The sequence below is a fragment of the Lepus europaeus genome, chromosome 20 (genome assembly GCF_033115175.1).
Source record: "Lepus europaeus isolate LE1 chromosome 20, mLepTim1.pri, whole genome shotgun sequence".
NCBI lineage: Eukaryota > Metazoa > Chordata > Mammalia > Lagomorpha > Leporidae > Lepus > Lepus europaeus.
In genome coordinates, this window is record NC_084846.1 from 8,003,212 (window position 1) to 8,025,530 (window position 22,319).

The 22,319-nt window shown below is 47.4% G+C and overlaps 2 protein-coding genes across 2 annotated transcripts in view; both read right to left on the minus strand.

The window, feature by feature from the left end:
- Nucleotides 1-6,813, minus strand: part of LOC133749851 (zinc finger protein 709-like) — a 48,890-nt gene extending 42,077 nt beyond the window's left edge. The window contains 2 exon segments of the mRNA XM_062179207.1: nt 1,351-2,122; nt 6,729-6,813. Coding sequence (XP_062035191.1) covers nt 1,351-1,464 — 114 coding nt within the window. The 5' untranslated portion in view covers nt 1,465-2,122; nt 6,729-6,813.
- Nucleotides 6,814-19,644: 12,831 nt separating this feature from the next.
- LOC133749424 (zinc finger protein 709) overlaps nt 19,645-22,319 on the minus strand; it is a 28,705-nt gene continuing 26,030 nt past the window's right edge. Inside the window, exons 3-4 of the mRNA XM_062178575.1 lie at nt 22,208-22,268; nt 19,645-21,473 (exon numbers count right to left, since the gene is read on the minus strand). Of these exons, the coding sequence (XP_062034559.1) occupies nt 19,736-21,473; nt 22,208-22,268 (1,799 nt within the window). The 3' untranslated portion in view covers nt 19,645-19,735. The remainder of the gene's footprint in view (nt 21,474-22,207; nt 22,269-22,319) is intronic.

Sequence of the window (22,319 nt, forward strand, 5' to 3'; positions counted from 1 at the left end):
ATCATAAATCGAAGTGTAAAATGCAAAATTCAGGCGCCAGGCGCCATGGCACAGCAGGTAAAGCCCCACCTGCAACGCCAGTATCCCAAATGGGTGCCGGGTCATGTCTCGGCTGCTCCACTTCTGATCCAGTTCTTTGCTACTGGTCTAGAAAAGCAGTGGGAGATGTCCCAAGTGCTTGGCCCCTGCTACGGGGATCCTGGCTCAGTCCTGGCCATTGTGGCCGTGGGGCGCAGGGGATGAACCAGTGGATGGAAACTCTTGTCTCTCCCTCTCTTTCTGTAACTCTGACTTTCAAATAAATAAATGCACCTTTAAAAGGCAAACTAGAGACCACCTGGAACATAATTCACCACGGGGACACCAGAACCCCACAATGGAGCACCCGGGTTTGAGTCCTGACTCTGCTCCCAGCTATAGTTTCTTGCTAATGCCCACCCTGAGAGGCAGCAGGCACTGGCTGAAGAAGTCAGGTTCCTTGGGGCTGGTGTTGTAGGACAGAGGCTAAAGCTACTGTCTGAAGTGCCAGCATCCTGTATGGGGGCTGGTCAAAGTTCCAGCTGCTCCTCTTCCGATCCAGCTCCCTACGAATGTGCCTAGGAAGGCAGCGGAAGAAGGGCCAAGTGTTTAGACCCCTGCCACCCATATGGGAGACCCAGAGGAAGGGCTTGGCTCCTGGCTTCACACTGGCCCAGCTCCAGCCGTTGTGGCCGTTTGGGGAGTGAAACAGCAGATGGAAGATCTCTCTCCCTCTCTCTCTCTCTGTAACTCTGCCTTTCAAATAAATAAATAAATCTTAAAAAAAAAAAAAAAATCCCTACCTGGACTGAGTTCCCAGCTGCTGGAAGTCTTTCTCCATTTATCAAATCAATTAAATAAATTTTTAATTAAGAAATTAAAAAAAGATACCTCATCTATAAGACAAACAACATCATATTATTAGAGAAGTACAACATAAAACAGTGAGGCGCCACCATGTCCCAGCAGAGCGCATGAAATCCAGAACATGGCCAACAACGTGGAGCAACAGGAACTGTCGCCATTGGTATGAATGGGAGTTGCTTACCCATCACCCCCTGGTGCCTCCCAGTGTGCCCAGTAGTAGGATGCTGGGCCTCAAGTGGGAGCAGGACTCCAACACAGGATGCAGGCCTCCCAGGCAGGGCTCAGCCTGGCACACAACGCCTGCCTCGATCCGCAGTCTCATCTGCTATGGCAGCAGCCCAGAGGGACTGAGCCAGAGAAGCCCTTGTCACTCACACACACCCGGGCCCTGAAACCTGCACTGCGGAGAAAGGCCTGAGCCTGGACACAATGGAACAGAGCAATTTCCGAAATCACAGCTCCTACCTGAAGGCACACGAATGAATGTGTGACGGAGCAGGCTATCGCCAGTGATGGTAATGACAGACGCAGGAACACACACGGCAGGGACATAGGATTGTCTGTCCGAGATCGCCACATATCATAATCGATTAATTATAGGCATGCCTGTGGCAGTGAGTTCTAATTTTCTGCTACCTCGGCTTCCATGCTGAATACAGGGTTTTTTTTTTAAGATTTTATTTTTTATTTGAAAAAGTTATAGAGACAGGTAAAAGAGATAAATCTTCCATCCGCTGGTTCACTCCTCAAATGACTGCCATGGCCAGAGCTGCGCTGATCTGAAGCCAGGAGCCAGGAGCTTCTTCCAGGTCTCCCACACAGGTGCAAGGGCCCAAGTATTTGGGCCATCCTCCACTGCTTTCCCAGGCCACAGCAGAGAGCTGGATCGGAAGAGGAGCAGCTGGGACTTGAACTGGTGCCCATACGGGATGCGGGCACTGCAGGTGGGAGGTTTACCGCTGGGCCAGGCCCTGAATACAGGTGTAACTTTCTCGTACTAGAAGCAGGAGTCAGTTCACCCCTCCTCCCAGCTCCTCAGTGTGATCATCATACAGCTGCCTCCTGGTGACCAGTTTTCTCCAGGACAGCTAGAACCAACGTACTTGACTTATCCACTGGCCCCTACCCTCCTTCCTCCAACACAGGCTACACAGATCCACCGCACGGCCAGCTCTCAGGCATGGTGTGATTCCACGGAAGGCAGGACAGCTCACTGTAAACCCACCCACGGAACTCCCTGTGGGAAGACGAGCAATCTGTTAGCTCACGTCCCAGATGGCTGTCCCCCTTCTCTCCAGGGCCTCTAAGTAAGAAAGGCCTGTTTCTTTTATTTCACATGATGTTAACCTGCTTTCTCTGTCTCACCTAACTGACACACATGAAGCTACCATCTGGCTCCATCGGGGCTCTCTTAGGAAGTGGCTACCTTGGGGCTGGTGCTGTGGTGTAGTAGGTTAAGCATCTGCCAGTGGTGCCAGCATCCCATATGGGTGCCAGTTCTAGTCCTGGCTGATGGCCTGGGAAAGCAGTAGAAGATGGCCCATGTGCTTGGGCCCCTGCACCCACATGGGAGACCCGGAAGAAGCTCCTGGCTCTGGAATGGCTTAGCTCCAGCCATTGTGGTCATCTGTGGAGTGAACCAGTGGATGGAAGACCTCTCTCTCTCCCCCTCTCCCTCTCCCTGTCTGTAACTCTACCTCTCCAATGCAGCTCTATTAAAATGCAAAGCCCATCCAAGTGTTGTAGAATGGGGTGAAAAGATAAAACCACCATCTGGAAGAAAAATGTGTGCACTTCCTACAGGACTAGTGAGCAGAAGGTGTGTGTGTGTGTGTGTAAGGAAAAATGACACATGAAAAAGTAACATGGGAAAATTACTGAAAATAATTTCACAGAAAAGACCACAGAGGGAAACCACTCAGTACCAATAATATCAGTAAGAAAGCACCAGAAAGTCACACAGAGCGTGTTCCATCACCAGAGGGGCCAAACCAGATAAACTAACAATTCCAGTTGACAAAGCTTAGAAATCAAAACACTCCAGTGTGTAGGAACAGGCAGACTTGTGAATCCACAATACACCAACATTTCCCAGGGAATGTGAATTTACTCAGAATCTACAGCCCAGCACTTTTTCCCCCACCATGGAAAAAAGTTCAGATGCAATAGCACTTGGGATCAAAGCTAAAAGGACAGCATGAGTATCATCCAAAGCAACCGGGAACATGGACGCCCCATAAGCAATGGCTGATGGGTTGAGCTGCAGCCTCAGACAGCATGTATGTGTAGCGCTGAGGCAAAGGAATCCCTGGAACAGCATCAGACTGGGTGGTGCACCACAGGCGTTCATAGTCTTAAGTTTACAAATGTTCCGCTTCCAGAATTTCCTTGCTTTCTTCCAATCTCCTCACTCGATCCAGGGATCTGGCAAACAGGACCACGCATGTGTAAACCATGGCGTCACACTCCGCGATGCTTAGGCAAATTAGAAGGATGTGACATCAAGATTCCACAAGCGGAAGCCCCTCAGGGAAGCTGCTTCACCACCAGCTCACAGGGAACCCACAACTCCCAAGGTTAAAGCCATTCCCAAGCGTGGGGACCGCTCTCACTGCGGAGATGCAGCCCAGGGGAGCTCCATTTGCCCTCCACTCGGTGTGGAATCGCTCCCTCCTGCAGGCTCGCCAGTTCACCTGGAGTCAGGTTAAGCTTCTGACCTGTGGTCTCTTTTCCGACACCCAGCGGGTAAAGTCTGCTGAACTCCAGCCAATCCTCCACCACGAGCCGGGTGTCTGACAACTTGATTCTAACCACGCAGAGAACCCACAGAGGCCAAAGGGGAGGGCTCGTTCCCACAGGATCCCCACCGCAGACAGCCACAAGTCCGTGCTTCTGACCAACCCGCCCCTTGTGTTCCAAAAATTCCCTAGGATTGTAAAACTCAGCCCAGACTGTCTGAGGGTTTACCAGCATTCTCAACAGATACAAGCCCGGAAGTCAGACGTGTATGGAGCAAGAGGGAGGGATGAAACAAGTCTCCCCTCCTGACCCGGAAGCTCTCTGAATGTTCTGAACTCAATTTCCAGCCTCTCTCCCCTCACAGAGGTTGGGGAATGGGGAGCTTTATAGGCCCAACCCTCTTTCCAATTGGCAGACCCCTCCCTTCCCGGAAGCTATCAATGGGCCCCATTAGCATCAATTCTAGATGGTATGCAGGGGGGCTTGTGACAAATAACAAAAGACACTGGAGACACTCCAGAAACCCTAAGAGTGCCAGGAGCTGGGGGGAAAAAAAATCATTAAAAAAATGTTTTTTTCTTTTTTTGACTGGCAGAGTTAGACAGTGAGAGAGAGAGAGAGACAAAGGTCTTCCTTTGCTGTTGGTTCACCCTCCAATGGCCGCCGCGGCCAGCGCACCGCTCTGATCCGAAGGCAGGAGCCAGGTGCTTCTCCTGGTCTCCCATGGGGTGCAGGGCCCAAGCACTTGGGCCATCTTCCACTGCACTCCCTGGCCACAGCAGAGAGCTGGCCTGGAAGAGCGGCAACTGGGACAGAATCTGGCGCACCAACTGGGACTAGAACCGGGTGTGCTGGTGCCGCAGGCGAAGGATTAGCCTATTGAGCCGCGGCGCCGGCCCAAAAAAATCACTTTTTAAAAATTATGCCATACACCCCCAGACTCTCAAACCCATAAACCCTTTCATCATCATAAACCAAACGTCATCTTTCTCTTCAGCCTGAGCCCTCGGGCATTCTCAACTGCCATCTGGGACTCTCTACAGAACCTTTTGCCAGGGGCCTTGTGATCCAGGTCCACAAAGACATGCAAGGCCACCTAAGGCAAAGCTGTGCCCCTTCCCCTACATGGAGTGATCCCAGCTTATCTCCTGCCTATGAGACAGACAAGTCCTTTATCTACCTAATCTTTGGGACGTAAGTATTATACTGTTTTAACCTTACTGTGATACTCCTTTCCTTCCTTCCTTCCTTCCTTCCTTCCTTCCTTCCTTCCTCCCTCCCTCCCTCCCTCCCTCTCTCTCTCTCTCTTTCTTTCTTTCCTTTTTGCAAGATTTACTTGAAAGGCAGAGTTATAGAGAGAGGACAGAGACCCTAATCACTCCCTGCCCATACACTGGGGGATGGGGGACCAAGGATCAAACTGGATGGGACAGCCTGGCCCAGCTATTTGAGACGTGAACCAGCAATGGAGGATCTGTCTCTCCCTCTCTCTCTCTCTTTCTCTGAATAAATAAATCTTTGAAAAATAAACTAAACCAGTCCCAGGACAGTAACGGGGTTGGGGCTGGCACTGTGGGGTGGCAGGTTCAGTTCTCTGCTTAATCCGCCTGGAAAAACAGTGGGAAGATGGTCCAAGTGCTTGGACACTTGCTGCCCATGGAGGAGACCGGAGGAAGCTCCTGGCCTAGTCCTGGTCGTTGTGGCCATTTAGGGTGTAAATCAGTGGATGGATGATCTCTCTCTCTCTGTGTCTCTCCCTCTCTCTGTAACTCTACCTTCCAAACAAATAAAGAAATTTAAAATAAATAAATGAAGGCGTATCATCTGCTCAGCTGTCCAGTGTGCTGGAGCATCTCTCAGGTTACAGGGCTTCTTCCCTGCTAGGAAGGACTGCGAGGATCAACCAACTGGACCTCAACAACCTTGCTTAGCAGTCTTAAAATCTCGGCCTTACCATCACACAAGCCTGCTCATTCCCAGGAAGAAGGGAGGGAGGGAGGAGGAGAAAGAAACAAAACACACACACAGCATTCACAGAATCCAGCAAAAGCACATATATGTGCGTAGGAGGAGATGACACATATTACCCATACCTCATAACATGCAAGAAAAGCAAAGCTCTCTCTTTTCAGACAATGAACTGATTATTTTCATCACTCATTTAGTAACACAGTGAGTCACAGGTTAACACTTCCAGGTGTTGCAAAGCTCTGTTCCAGGGGACCTAGTCTTAATCTGCCAAGTCCAGACAAAAAGACAAAAAATAGTTGTTGGGGGCTGGTGCTGTGGCGTAGTAAGTGAAGCATCCACCTACGGTGCCAGCATCCCATATGGGCGCCAGTTCGAGTCCCGGCTGCTCCACTTCCGATCTAGCTCTCTGCTAGGGCCTGGGAAAGCAGTGGAGGATGGCCCAAGTCCTTGGGCCCCTGCACCCATGTGGGAGACCTAGAGGAGGCTCCTGGCTCCGGCTTCAGATCAGCCCAGCTCTGGCCGTTGCAGCCATCTAGGGAGTGAACCAGTGGATGGAAGACCTCTCTCTCTCTGCCTCTCTCTGTAATTCTTTCAAATCAATAAAATAAATATTAAAAAAAATAAAAGAAAGAAAGAAAACCCAAATTGTTGCTCCGGGCAGCAGCTTCTTTAGGGGACTACCCCCTCCCACCCGTTCCCTTGGTTCCCTTGGTTGTCCCTGCCAGGACCCAAGTGGCCAGACCCCTGACCCTGACCCGAACACTAACCTTGCTAACATCATGGGGGGGGGGGGGTTGGTGGCAATTTGCGACCCTGCTACCCATAAACCTGGAAAGCTCAGGGGATAACCCGAGTCCCCTACACAGAGAGCAGCCCCCAGGCTCACACAGCGCGTCCCACGCACCAGCTCCATCCCCGGAACCCAGAATCTTCCCCCAGGACCCCTCAGCCCTCACCGCACAGTCGGCGGGAGACGCGCGGCCGCGGGCGCACAGCCGCCCATAGAGGGGCTCCGGGCCGGGGGCGGTGACAGGGCGCCGGGGGGCATGGCGACAGCCCCCGGCCCCACCCCGGGGCCACAGCCGCAGCCGGGTCCCCCCTCGCTGGGACGCGTGGTCCCCCGCCGAGCTCACCATTTCGGGGGCCTCGCAGCGGCTCCCGCCCCCGTGAAGGTCACAGCCAGACGGCAGCTGCGGCGGAGCCACCACAGGCCGCCGGCAAGGCGGCCGGCGACTGTTACGACACTCACGTACGGTTACCCGGCAACCTCTTCGCCCGCCCGTCTCAGCGGGCGCAGCTGATTGGACGGTTCTCGCAGCCCGGCCCGCCCCCTCCGGTGTCGGAGAGGAGGATGCGCACGGCTTGTGTCTGTCGGTCCGGGGTCCGGGGGCTGTCCCTGTCCCTCGTTTAATGCGAACGCCTTCCCCCCGCCCCAGGACACGCAGGGGTGTTTGCACTGCTGGCTGCGGCGATGCGGGTGTGTGCAGAGAACTCCAGGGCTCTCCAGGACCAACGGCGCCCTGGTCCCTAGCTGGATGGGGCGCAGGTGCTCGGGCGACGCGGAGGGAGCCGCAGGCTGGGGCTCTGTCCTGCCCCGCGGTGCCGGGCTGGAGTCCGGGCCCCTCCGCTTGGGATCCAGCGCCCCTGACTCAAGTACTGGAGTCTCCGCCACCCACAGGGGAGACCCTGATGGCGTTGGCTGTAGGGGGCAAGGATAGAAGGCGGGGAGTGTGTGTGTGTGTGTACCTTTAAGTCAAAGTTAAAAAGGTAAATTTTGAATGTACTTTAAAAAAAAAAAAGATTTATTTATTTTACTTGAAGGTCAGAGTTACACAGAGAGAAAGAGGTCCAATCTTATCAAGGAGGCAGGTACCAATGCCAGCGCACTTGGTAAAGTGATAAGTTTAAGTACACGATCGATCAAAAAGATAGGGTAAGTGTCAAAGACATTTTACAATTAAGACCAGTGTAAGCAAATAATGAAGGATAGAATTGAAAGGGAGAGAATGATCCTGCGGGGGAAGCAGGACACACAGCAGACTCATGGAATGGCAAATGCCCAAAACAGCACTCCGGCCTCAGAATCAACCCTTGGGGCATTCGGATCTGGCTAAAAGGTCCATGAGAGTCTCACAGGCATGGAAAGCCACGACACAGTGGCAAAAAACTATCTAAATGAAAGATCCTGGTGAACAAGACCCCAGCAGAAGGAACAGGCCATCAAGGAGAGAGGCACCTTTCTCTGAAGGGAGGAAGGAACCTCCACTGTGACACGGCCTTGACTAAACAAGTTCAGAGTCGGTGAACTCAAGGGACTTCCATAGCCTAGACAGCTCATAGCAAGAGTCTCGGGTGATTGCTGACGTCATAAATAAGAGTGCCAATTCTTTTTTTTTTTTTTTTTTTTTTTGACAGGCAGAGTGGACAGTGAGAGACAGAGACAGAGAGAAAGGTCTTCCTTTGCCGTTGGGTCACCCTCTAATGGCTGCGGCCGGCGCACCGCGCTGTTCCAATGGCAGGAGCCAGGTGCTTATCCTGGTCTCCCATGGGGTGCAGAGCCCAAACACTTGGGCCATCCTCCACTGCACTCCCGGGCCACAGCAGAGAGCTGGCCTGGAAGAGGGGCAACCGGGACAGGATCGGTGCCCCGACCGGGACTAGAACCCGGTGTGCCGGCGCCGCTAGGCGGAGGATTAGCCTGTTGAGCCACGGCGCCGGCCAAGAGTGCCAATTCTTAAATCAACAACGGGAGTCACTGGGTACATGCTCCCCATGTAGGATCTCTGTCCTTATTGTGTTTTACTATGAAACGTAAAAACACTACTAGTCAAACAATACTCTATACCTTGTGCGGTTGTGTGAGTGCAGCCTGTTGAAATCCTTGCTTAGTATATACTAAGTTGATCTTCTGTATATGAAGGCAATTGAAAATGAAACTCGATGAAGGGCAGGATGGGAGAGGGAGTGGGAGAGGGGAGGGCTGCAGGAGGGAGGGAGGTTGGGGGGGGAGCCACAACAATACAAAAGTTGCACTTTGTAAATTCACATTTATTAAATAATAAAAGAAAAAAAAAGAGAAAAAAGAGAGGTCTTCCATCCGTTGGTTCACTCCCCAATTGGCCACAATGGCAGGAGCTGAGCTCATCCGGAGCCAGGGGCTTCTTCCAGGTCTCCCGCACAGGTGCAGGGGCCCAAGGACTTGGGCCATCTTCTACTGCTTTCCCATGCCATAGCAGAAAGCTGGATCGGAAGTGGAGCAGCCAGGACTCGAACTCGCACCCATACGGGATGCCAGGACTACAGGCGGTAGCTTCACCCACCCCCACTCCTATACTCCCTAATTGTCACTTGTCACACAGTATCTTCTCATCTCCTCTCCAAACCCCAGGCAATCACCAACCCATCTGTGGTCTGTCTAGACTGACTTACTCCAGACTTCCATGGGAATGGCACTAGTTACTACACAGCCTTTCTGATTCACTGCACTGACCTGGCATAGTTGTTTCAAGGACCAGCGGTATAAACCACGTATCCATACTTCATTTGCTTCTGTGGTGAATACTATGCCATCGTATGTATTCATTGACCCATTAATGGACATTTGGTTGATTCCACTTTCCTGGGTATTTTGAATAATGTGCTGTTAAGATTCATGTACAATATTTTATGTGGACTCGTGTGTACAATTCTGCGGGACGTTTAATTAGAACTGATGGGTGATGTGGTGATTCTCTGTTTAGTCCTTGGAGGAGCTGCAATATTTCTTTCCAGAGTGGCCGTGCCATCTGACAGTCCCACCAGCAGCATATGGGGTTCCACTTCCCCCAGATCCTCACCAACACGTGGTTATCTCACTTTTTGATTCCAGTAATCCTAGTGGGTGTGAAGTTCTATTTCTTTGTGGTTTTAATGTCCATTTCATCAATACCTAATGACATATGGAGCATTCTTATGTGTTTTTGTCCATCTGAATATCTGCCTTAGAAAAACCTCTGTTCAGTTCTTTTACCCATTTTGAAATTAGATTATTAGAGACCACTGTTTTGGCATAGTGGGCTAAGCTTCTGCTTGGAACACCAGCAACCAATATCAGACCATCAGTTGAGTCCTGACTGCTCTGCTTCTGAACCAGCTCCCTGCTAATGTGTCTGGGAAGACAGCAGCAGATGGCTCGAGACATTGGGTCCCTGCCACACACATGGGAGACTTGGATGGAGTTCCTAGCTCCCTACTTCCACCTGGCTCGGCCCTGGCTATTGTAGCTATTTAGGGAGGGAACCAGCAGATGAAAGCTCTGTCTCTGTCTATCCCTACCCTGTCACTCTACCTTTCAAATAAATAAAAAATTTTTAAAACAAAATAAAGGGGCCAGTGCTGTGGCACAGTGCCAGCATCCCATATGGGTGCCAGTTCAAGTCCTGGCTGCTCTACTTCCAATCCAGCTCCCTGCTGATATGCCTAAGAAAGCAGTGGAGAATGGCCCAAGTGCTTGGGCCCCTGCCACCCACATGGGAGACCTGGAAGAGGTTCTGGGCTACAGGCTTCAGCCTGGCCTGGCCATTATGGCCATTTGGGGACTGAACCAGCAGATAGATTTCTGTCTCTCCCTTTCTCTGTGACTCTGCCTGTCAAATAAATAAACAAACCTTTAAATAAAATCAAATAAAGTTAGGTTACTGAATTTCTGATCATTGAGTTGTAAGATTTCTTTAAATGATATCAATACAAGTCCCTATTAAAATATGATTTGTAGATGTTTTATTCCATTATGTAAGTTATATTTTCATTTCTGTTTTTTACATTTAATTGTGGTAAAACACATACCATAAAATTTATATCTTAACTATTTTCTTTTTTTTTCTTTTTAGATTTTTTATTTATTTATTTGACAGGTAGAGTTACAGACAGTGAGAGGGAGAGACAGAGAGAAAGGTCTTCCTTCCGTTGGTTCACCCCCCAAAATGGCCGCTACAGCCGGAGCTATGCCGATCCGAAGCCAGGAGCCAGGTGCTTCCTCCTGGTCTCCCACATGCGTGCAGGCACCCAAGCACTTGGGCCATCCTCCACTGCCTTCCCAGGCCACAGCAGAGCTGGACTGGAAGAGGAGCGACCGGGACTAGAAACCAGCGCCCATATGGGATTCTGGCGCCGAAGGCGGAGGATTAGCCAGTGAGCCACGGCACCGTCCCCTAGCTTAACTATTTTCTAAAAGATTTATGTATTTATTTGAAAGGCAGAGTTGACAGGAGAGATAGAGGAAGGGAGGGCGGGAGGAGAGAGAGAGGGAAAGAGAAGAGAAGAGAAGAGAAGAGAAGAGAAGAGAAGAGAAGAGAAGAGAAGAGAAGAGAAGAGAAGAGAAGAGAGAGAATCTTCCATCCTCTGGTTCACTCCCCAAATACCCATTACTGCTGGGGCTGGATCAGGCAAAGCCAGGAGCCTCAAACTCCATCCAGGTCTCCCACACGGGTGCAGGGGCCTAAGTCTTTGCGCCATCTTCTGCTGCCTTCCCAGGGGCATCAGCAGGGAGCTGGATCAGACACAGAGCAGCCAGGATTTGAAATGTCACTCAAATCTGGGTTGCTGACATTGCAAGCAGCAGCTTAATCAGCTGCACCACAGTGTTGGCCCCTTAACTATTTTTTTACGTTCTACCATTCAGACGTCTTCAGCATATTCATATTTGTGAAGTGAAAACCCCTTCACCTTTTCCAGAACTGACTCTGTACTCCTTACACCACAACTACCAACTTCCCTCTCCCACCGGTCCCAGGAACCACTCTTCTACTTTCTGTGAACCTCATCACTCATATGACCTGATAGAAGCAGACTTATACAATAGTTGTGCTTTCTGGTTGGCTGATTTCACTCAGTATAATTTCCGCAAGATTCATTCATGTTGCCAGATGTATCAGAATTTCCTTCCCATTCAAGCTGAATAGTATTCCATTGAATGTACTTATATCACGTCATTTACCAGTTGATTTGTAGATAGATGTTAGGGTTCATTTGAACATATTGCTACTATGAATAAAGCTACTATGAATAAAGATGTAAAAATACCTGTTGGAACCTTGCTTTAAATTATGTTAGTTCCATAAGTACATGTCTGTATTATGATAACTCTAATTCTTTAAGGAGTGGTCATACTGTTTCTTACATTTTATAGTCCAGTCAATAGTTCACAAACTTTCCAGTTGGTATTTTCACATTTTTGATGATGTCCTTTGAACTACCAAACTCATTTTGGGGAAAATAAAAATTTTTCACACGGCACATGCTTTTGGTGGCATATTGGAGAATTCTTTGCCAAATACAAACTCAAGAATATTTTCTCATATGCTTTTTCTAATAGTGTTATAGTTTTATCAACTTTAAAGATTTATTTTATTAATTTGAAAGGCAGAGTGAGAGAGAGAGAGAGAGAGAGAGAGAGAGAGAATCTTCCATCTACTCATTCACTCCCCAAAGGGCTACAATAGCAGGGCTAAGCCAGTTTGAAGGCAGGACCCAAAAACTCCATCCAGGTCTCCCACATGGGTGGCAGGGCTCCAAGTACTTGGGCCATCTTCCTCTGCTTTCCCAGGCACGTTAGCAGAGAGCTGGATCAGAAGATGAGCAGCTGGGACTCAAACCATCCCTCTGGTATAGGATGCCAGCATTGTAGGCTATGGCTTAGCCCACTGTGCCAGAGTGTTTTATCAATCTTGATTAGATGTTTGACTCACTTGGGTACACTGCTGTATGTGCTGTGATATAAGGGTTCCAGTTTAGTATTTTGCACGTGACTCAGGTGTCCAGCACCGTGTGTGGAAAAAGTATTCTGGGGCTGGCGCTGTGGCATAGCAGGTAAAGCCACTGCCTGCAGTGCCAGCATCCTATATGGGTGCCAGTTCAAGTCCTGGCTGCTCTACTTCTGATCCAGCTCTCTGCTGTGGCCACCCGCATGGGAGACCAAAAAGAAGTTGCAGGCTCCTGCCTTTGGATCAGCACAGCTCCATTTGTTGCAGCCATCTTGGGAGTGAACCAGCAGATGCAAGGCTTTCTCTCTCTGCCTCTCTGTAATTCTGCCTTTCAAATAAATAAATAAATCTTAAAAAAAAAAAAAGAGTATTCTTTTCCCATTATAGAGCTAAGGCTACTCCTCTTCTTGGCTCAAAAACTCTTCTGAGGCAGCTGACCAGGATGAATTCTTTTTAGATAACTGGTCAGGATTAAGTGTTGGGGGGTGTACAAGGATGACTGATGTCCACATGACTATCTCAGGTATTCAGTGATGGTTAACATGCTAAATCCGGTAACCACAGCACTCTAGTCTGAATTTTTGGTCATCAGTACTAGAGTACTGACCGGTTAAGGTGCTGTGTAAACACTGATTTAACATGCATGCCTTGGAATCCACCTGCCAAACACAGGCAGAGCCTGAGTTCAAACCACACTGGGACACAGTCAGTTACCAAACGGTGTGTACAGGATGACAATGCTAACAGGTGGGAAGAGATGACAACAACCAATAAAGAAACTAAAACAGGGTGGGCATTAACACAATTTGGCATTATATTCTGCAGTGTGTGTGGTTCGAATCCCATCTTTGGTTCCAAACCATCTTCCTGCTAATGCATAACCAGGTTGAATTCCCAGCTTCCAGCTTTGGCTTGGCCCAGCCCTGGCTGTTGCAGGCATTTGGGGAGTGAATCAGTGGGTGGAAGACATTTCTCTTTTAAAGAAAATTAAAATAAATTTTAAAAAATTCTTCTTAGGACGGCAAATTGCTCAGACCGAACTGCAAGAGCATCAGCAATGTGTGGCTCCGTTACAAACAACTTTCTAAAACAAAAATATTTGAAAGAGTTACAGAAACAGAGGCAGAGAGAGTCTTCCATCTGCTGGTTCATTCTCCAGTTGGCCGCAACGGCCAGAGCTGTGCTGATCGAAGCCAGGAGCCAGGAGCTTCTTCCAGGTCTCCCACATGGGTGTGGGGGCTCAAGGACTTGGGCCATCTTGTTGCTTTCCCAGGCCACAGCAAAGAGCTGGATCGGAAGTGGAGCCGCCAGGACTAGAACCAGCACCTATACGGGATGCCGGCCCTGCAGGCGGTGGTTTAACCCGCTACACCACAGTGCCAGCCCCTATTTATTTATTTTTTTTTGAAAGGCACAGTTTAGAGAGAGAGGGAGACAGAGATATCTTCCATCTGCTGGTTCACTCTCCAAATGGCCACAATGGCTGGGGCTGGGCCAGATGAAGCCAAGAGCCAGGAGCAGCTTCTGGGTCTCCCACATGGGTGCAGGAGCCCAAATACTTGGGCCACCCTCCACTGACTTCCCAGACACACCAGCAGGGAGCTGGATTGGAAGCAGAGCAGCCAAGACTCTAACTAGCACCCATTTGGGATGCTGGCCCTGTAGGCCAGCCCTGTAGGCGGTAGCTTAACCCTCTACACAATGCTGGCCCCTAAAAGTAAGTTTTGAACTAAGGCACTGATGCAGGCATCCTAACCATTACACCAAAAGCCTGCCCCCTCCCCAAGAACTTTTGTTTGTTTGTTTGTTTTAAGGATTTACTTATTCATTTGGAAGGCAGAGTTAGAGAGAAGCAGAGACAGAGACAGAGACAGAGGTCTTCCATCCGCGGTTCACTCCCCAGATTGCCACAATGGCCGGATCTATGCTAATCTGAAGCCAGGAGCCAGGAGCTTCTTCCAGGCCTCCCATGCGGGTGCAGGGGCCCAAGCACTTGGGCCATCTTCTACTGCTTTCCCAAGCCATAGCAGAGAGCCAGATCAGAAGTGGAGCAGTGTCCATATGGCATGCCGGCACTGCAGGCGGCCCCACCCACTATGCCACAGTCCAGACCCAAGAACTTTCTAAAGTCCCTACAAATTACTTAAGTTCCCTCCCGATTTCATTTATTTCAAAGCTCCCAATTCCCTCTTACGAATCAAAACCCCCTTTGTTTATCATCTCTCCACCAAAATACAAACACTAGGACTTCAGGAACTCGTTTCACGTCTACATCCACAACCTATGGTACCCAATTATTTGTGTTTAACTGTGTATCTTTTCAGTCTACAAATAGGAGATGCTAGAAAATTCACAGAGGCCTGCATTGTGGCACAGCAAGCTAAGCTGTTGTCTGCGATGCCAGCATCCCCTGTTGGAGCACCAGCTGGCGTTCCGGCTGATCCACTTTCGGATCCAGCTCCCTGCTGATGTGCCTGGAAAGCAAGAAAATACCACAAGTACTTGGATCCCTACTACTCACATGGGACACCCAGATGAAGTACAGGGCAGTTGAGGCCATTTCTCTTTCTCTTCTTTGTCACTCTGTCTTGCAAATAAATAAAATAAATCTTAATAACAAAACCCCTGAAAATTAGCGTCAAGACCGTGGTCCCTGAGCAAGAAAGGCTTGAGTAGTGATCCTGTCTTTGCATCTTCCTCGATTGTGTTCACTTAAAACTCACATAAGCTGGGGCCAGCGCTGTGGCATAGCGGGCAAAGCCGCCGCCTGCAGTGTCGGCATCCCATATGGGTGCCGGTTTGAGTCCCGCCTGCCCCACTACCAATCCAGCTCTCTGCTGTGGCCTGGGAAAGAAGTAGAAGATCACCCAAGTCCCTTGGCCCCTGCACCCATGTGGGAGACCTGGAAGAAGATCCTGGCTTCTCACTTTGGATCAGCTCAGCTGTGGCCATTGCGGCCAATTAGGGACTGAACCAGCTGATGGAATACCTCTCTGTGTAACTCTTTCAAATAAATAAATAAATCTTTAAATTAAAAAAAAACCTTACATAAGCTTTTAAGCCTCAGTTAATACATAAAATACATAAATAAAAATACATGATTTTTCAAAGTAAGTCAACTTACATATGTTAACTGACGTGTTTTATGAAAAATACTAATACACCATAGGAAATATTTCTGTATTTAACCACTAAGAAAGGTAAAAACAATTACATACAACTGAGATAACCTCACACTCATGCAAGACTAAGTACCAACCTGTTGAAGAGAAAAATGCCACACACTTCTGTCACCATACAAATCTATTCAGCAAGCCCGATGAATCAAGACAAGGGCATTATACAATCATGTCTCTAGAATGGTAAGAGAACAGAATCCAGCCATATAAATGACCAAAGATGCCTCGGGCTCACTAATATGGCCAAGTGGAGCTTTTTTTTTAAAAGATTGATTCATTTATTTGAAAGGCAGTTACAGATAGGCAGAGGTAGAGGCAGAGAGAGGTCTTCCATCCACTGGTTCACTCCTCAAATGGTCGCAACAGCCAGAGCTGAGCCAATTCGAAGCCAGAGCCAGGAGCTTCCTCTGGGTCTCCCACGTGGGTACAGGGGCCCAAGGACTTGGGCCATCTTCTGCTGCTTTCCCAGGCCATAGCAGAGAGCTAGATTGGAAGTGGAACAGCTGGGACTCAAACCAGCGTCCATATGGGATGCTGGCACCTGCAGGCGGCGGCTTTACCCACTATGCCATATGCTGGCCCCCAAAATGGAGCTTCTTAAAAATTGTTTAGGGGCCAGAGTCATGACGTAGTGGGTTAAGCTGCCACCTATGACACTGGCATCCCATATGCATTGGTTTGAGCCCCAGCTGCTCCACCTCTGACCCAGTTCCCTGCTACCCGGGAAGACAGCGGAAGAGGGCCCCAAGTACTTGGAAGCCTGCCACCCACATGGGAGACCTGGATGGAGTGCCAAGCTCCTGGCTTCAGCCTGGCCTGGCCCCAGCTATTGTGGCCATTTGGGAGTGAACCAGCAGATGGAAGACTTTCTCTCTCTCTCTGTAATTCTTTCAAATAAATAAATCTTTAAAAAAGAATAAAAATATTAGGCTTAGTTCCATGAAATTCTTTCTGCTTTCTAGGTAAGAACTATTATGATTACCAGTGACATAATTCTGTTCAGCTCACAGAATCAAATACAGAGAAGGGCTATGAAGTCTCCTAACAAAAAGCCCACATCCATCAAAAAGTCCTGTTGAGTACTTTTCTGATGCTCCCTAGAGTGACTTGTGGCTTCTGGTCATTCTTATTGTGACAATTCCTAACACCTTTCTCTTTGACTTAAGGTGTTTTCCTGCTGGTCTCTGGCTAGAAAGCACTGAGAAAAATCAAATTTTAAATTTTTGGTGTTATGAATGAAAGAATGAACGAGAAGTTAGTTTCACACACAAAAGAATAAGATTAAGTAAAAATTTTCCCCGAGGGGAAAAAATACACAATCTCGTGTACACCTGGTCATATTACTCAAAATATCTTACCATGACAAAATTACAAACTTAATCTGAGAGTCCACAATTGCAATGGAATATTTTTATAGATCCTTACAGGAAATGAAAAATACAATAACTGATAATATACACATTATCTGAAAAGTTATTACTTCCAAGTAACATCCATCTCTAGACGCTCTTGTCTGACAAAAACATGCACACTGTTTTTCATCACATACTAGGAAACAATAGAAAACGCACTTCGAGAATACATTCAACTGCAACAGGAAGCACTGATGAGCTACTTGACAGGAGGAAGGTGCTCATTCTTGTACTGAGAACTGTGCCAGTGAGTTCACCGCACAGTGCAGCGAGGGAAGAAATTTCTGTGCTCACTGCCCTACTGTAACCGTCATGACAGAATCAGAAAGTCAGTGGTGGTAACAAGGTGTGTACTACATGAATTCAGACTCTGGATAAATTCAATCTACAGATGAGCTGAGTCTGTGCATCAGGGACCCCTGAGTCCAAATTAGGCGTCTGGTGGACACATGATAGTTTGCAGGAAAATCAAATCGTGATGGGTATTTTTTCCCTGGAACTTGTGAAGACATGAGCACCTGTGGAAAACTGGGTCTCTGAAGATGTAGAAGCAAGTGGTGGCTTTGAGAACAGAGCCGTGCACCATTTAATGACAGATATTATGTCATGAGGCAATGTGTCCTTATGAGATCATCCATGTACTTCAAAGACTTCAATGGTATGGCATACTATACACCTGGGCTATGTGGTATAGCTTACTACTCCTGGTCTACAACATGTCACTCTACTGCATACCATAGGCAACTGGTACCACAATGGTATCTGTGTTTCTAAACATAGAAAAAGCGCATTAAAATACAGTATAAAAGATTTAAAAAGGGGGTACAGCTGTATAGGGCACTTACCAGGAAAGGAATATCAGTGAGTGGTTAGTGGATGGGAAGGCATAGGACATCGCCGTCTACTACTGTGTACTTCATAAAACTGAATACTTAGGCTGCACTAAATCTATGAAAGTTTTTTAATAAAAAGCTTACTGTAACTTTTTTACTTTTAGCTTTTATAAAAACACTTGAAACATAAATACACTATCTATACAGTTGCACAAAAATATTTTTCTCTATATCTTTATTTTATAAGCTGTCATCTATTTTGAAAGTTTTTTTTCAACTTTATAAACTTTTTTGCTAAAAACTAAGAAACACATATTAGTCTAGGACTACGCAGGGTCAAGACCATCCGTATCACTGTCTTCCACCTCCACATCTTGTCCCACTGGAAAGCCTTTAGGGGAGATGATAGGCAAAGAGCTATTATCTCCTATGATAATGGCCCTGCTGAAAGATCTGCTTGAAGTTGTTTTACAGTTAACATTTTTATAAACAGGAATGCACTCTAAAATAATAATACAAAAACAAATAACATACATGTTTATTATTGCCAAGTATTCTATACTGTACACAGTTGTATATATTTTTAAGGGGCTGCCAGCACAGATTTCTTTACACCAGCATCACTACAAACACTTGAGGAATACACTTTGTGATGACATCACTAGGCAATGGTAAATTTTCAGCTCCATTAAAATTTCACAGGACCACCACTGTAAATAAATGTAGTCAGTTGTTGATGGAACTGTTACATGGCACATGCCTGTACTCTTCATTGGTCAGGCAGTGTTGGGAAAATGAAGTAGAAACACGTGTCCCTGAAGCCCCTGTGTACTCAGCCACATTATATATGGTAGCTACAAAACTTGGCTAACACCTTCTTAACTACTACCTTCCATATTCCTCTCATGCAAGTAGGCTATTGGTGAATTCTAACATGTAACCACAAAGAAACTGCAGAAAACACAGATCACAACATTCATCCATGTGAACACATACAGGAATGTGGTTTCCCATTATAGTTTATTCCCATTGTAGTTTATATTGTTCTGTTACAGGTATCTCTTCTGAATGCAGACTCTATTATCCAAATCCCAGCTGAAAGGAATGACAAACAGCAAAGAGCAAAAGATCAAAACAAGTCAAATTGGAGTATATTATATGATAAATTTTGCATAATCACAAATTTATGACAACTACTTATTAGCACAGAAAACAGAATACAACAGCTCTGCCCTCCCCAAAATCAGATACTTTAAGTCACAAAGAAAACTGGAATATACATAATGGGCAAAGGACATGGAGCACCTATCACCCAGGCCATTAGGGAAATCCCAAGAATTATGGGTGTTATATCTTTCAGTGGCCCCTCCAGAGCAATTTAAAAACTCCATAAAAATTAAACCTACTTGCATATTGGAAATACACTTCCATTCACCCATAAATCCCATATACTTTAGAATGGAAAGAGAAAACACTAGTAAACTGATGCAACAGAAACTCAAACTACCTATTAAAACTGTGTACCACTGCTTAATGAGGGCTGCAGAACTTCTCACCTCATTGCTCATCTGCAAATGTAGCAAACAGAAATCCATGTTCTAGTTACACTTTAAAAAGGATGAACTCATAAGAACAATCCACTTATGCCTTTTGTCATAATGTGCATTTTATGGAATATGCATGGATTACTTTCCACCAGGCTTTCCCACATAATCTACATTTACAGGATCTCTCTCTAGTGGGAGTTTCCACATGAGTTTGAAGTTTCACCTGAGAGGAAGTAGCACAAGAGTATTTGTTAAGATTGAAAACGTTGTGATTTTTCCTTTTGTTCCTATCTGGTGAAACTAATTTGGGCCAGCTGGAGACTCCAACACATTGCTTACATTCAAAAAGTTGCACTCCGGTGTGAGTTTATGGCTTCCCAGTAGGCTGGGGCAACAGAAGGCAGGAGCACACTGCTGACGCTGGGAGAGTTACTCTGCAGTGTGAGTTCTTTCATGGACTCTAAAGGATCGGGAACACTTGAAGGCCTTTCCACACAGCTGACACTCATAGGGTTTCTCTCCAGTGTGAGTTCTTTCGTGGATGCGGAAGGAGCGGGAGCAGCTGAAGGCTTTGTGGCACTGTTTGCACTCGTAGGGCTTCTGCCCCGAGTGAGTCCTTTCATGCATTCGAACAGAACTGGAGCAGCTGAAGGCTTTCCCGCACTGCTTGCACTCGTAGGGCTTCTCCCCTGTGTGGGTCCTTTCGTGGATGCGGATGGAACTGGAGCAGCTGAAGGCCTTGCCGCACTGTTTGCACTCATACGGCTTCTCCCCTGTGTGAGTCCTTTCGTGCATTCGAAAGGAACTGGAGCAGCTGAAGGCTTTCCCACACTGCTTGCACTCGTAGGGCTTCTCCCCCGTGTGGGTCCTTTCATGCATACGGAATGAACTGGAAAAACTGAAGGATTTACCACACTGTTTGCATTCATATGGCTTTTCTCCAGTGTGAATTCTCTCGTGCATTCGAAAGGAACTGGAGCAACTGAAGGCTTTGCCGCACTGTTTACACTGATAGGGCTTCTCCCCCGTGTGGGTCCTTTCGTGGATTCGCACGGAACTGGAGCAGCTGAAGGCCTTGCCGCACTGTTTGCACTCGTGAGGCTTCTCCCCTGTGTGAGTCCTTTCGTGCATTCGAAAGGAACTGGAGCAGCTGAAGGCTTTCCCACACTGCTTGCACTCGTAGGGCTTCTCCCCCGTGTGGGTCCTTTCATGGATTTGAAATGAACTGGGACAGTCGAAGGCTTTCCCACATTCCTTGCACTTGTAGGGCCCATTCCCAGTGTGCATGATCATGTGCCTCCGAAAGCTCGGCAGCGAAATGAATGCCTTCCCACACTCCTTACAGTCATAGGGTTTCTCTCCGGTGTGAATTCTTTCATGTTTCCGAAATGAACTGGGGAAACTGAAGGCTTTCCCGCACTTCCTACACTTATAGGGTTTTTCTCCAGTGTGAATCCTTTCATGACTTCGAAAGGACGTGGGGCAGCTGAGAGCTTTCCCGCACTGTTTACACTGATAGGGCTTCTCTCCGGTGTGAGTCCTTTCGTGGATTTGAAAGGTCTGGTAATAGCGAAAAGCTTTTCCACATTCTTTACATTCGTAGGGCTTCTCTCCACTGTGTGTCCTTTCGTGGTTTCGAAATGAACTGGGGTGACTGAAAGTTTTCCCGCATTCTTTACACTTATACGGTTTCTCCCCCGTGTGCATTCTCATGTGTCCTCGGAAGGTAGTGTGGTAAATGAAGGCTTTCCCACACTCCTTGCACTCGTAGGGTCTCTCTCCGGTGTGAGTTCTCTCGTGTATCTGAAAGGAACTGGGCCAACTGAAGGCTTTCCCGCACTGTTTGCACTGATAGGGCTTCTCTCCTGTGTGGGTCCTTTCGTGGATTCGAAATGAACTTCGAAAGCTGAATGTTTTCCCACACTCCTTGCATTCGTAGGACTTCTCTCCGTATTTGTTATACCCATATGGTTTGTGCTCAGTATGGGATTTCATGTGTCTGTTAAGAGATGAATGACACATATAGACTTTCCCACACATGGTGCATTCATATGGTTTTACTCCCGTGAGAGTCTTCTTGTTCAATTTCCGATTTGGAGTCCGACTATAGGGTTCTCTAGATGGACTACTTTCTTTCTTTTCACAGAGTCTTTCTATAATATGACTTCTGTAACAAATAAGAGGCACATTATTAATGCCTTTTAAGTAATAATTGTACAATTACTAATGGTCATTCACTTTTTTTTTTTTGACAGGCAGAGTTAGACAGTGAGAGAGAGAGACAGAGAGAAAGGTCTTCCTTCCGTTGGTTCACCCCCCAAATGGCCACTATGGCCGGCGCGCTGCGCTGATCTGAAGCCAGGAGCCAGGTGCTTCCTCCTGGTTTCCCATGCAGGTGCAGGGCCCAAGCACTTGGGCCATCCTCCACTATACCCCCGGGCCACAGCAGAGAGCTGGACTGGAAGAGGAGCAACCGGGACAGAACTGGCGCCCCAACCGGGACTAGAACCTGGACTGCCAGTACCGCAGGTGCAGGATTAGCCTAGTGAGCCGCAGCGCCGGCCGGTCATTCACATTTTCACAGTCACTAACAGTGGAAATATATTTGTGTCATTTTCAGGGAGAGCATATGTAATGAATGCTTTGGAAGAGTATTTGATAATAGCTACTATCAAAACAGTGATATGAATAATATGGGGTATCTCACTATTGTTTCTAGTTGAGTAACAAAGTTTTGTATATTAAATATCTATTTCATTTAAAAATATTCTTGGCAAAAATTTTCTAAAAATATATCTATGTGACACTGAGTTCATTTGTTTTGTTTATTTGTTTGACAAGTTTCACGAAATACAAAGTTCCTCTTATGAGACACTACCTTCCTTTATGGGGACAACTCACCTTAGACTTCTCCCCTGGCTTTTGTACTGATCTTCTGTGTTTGAATCTTCCCAATTTTTCCCTAAAATGCAGACCCAGAGAAGTGTTTATAAATTATCAGAAACTATAGAAA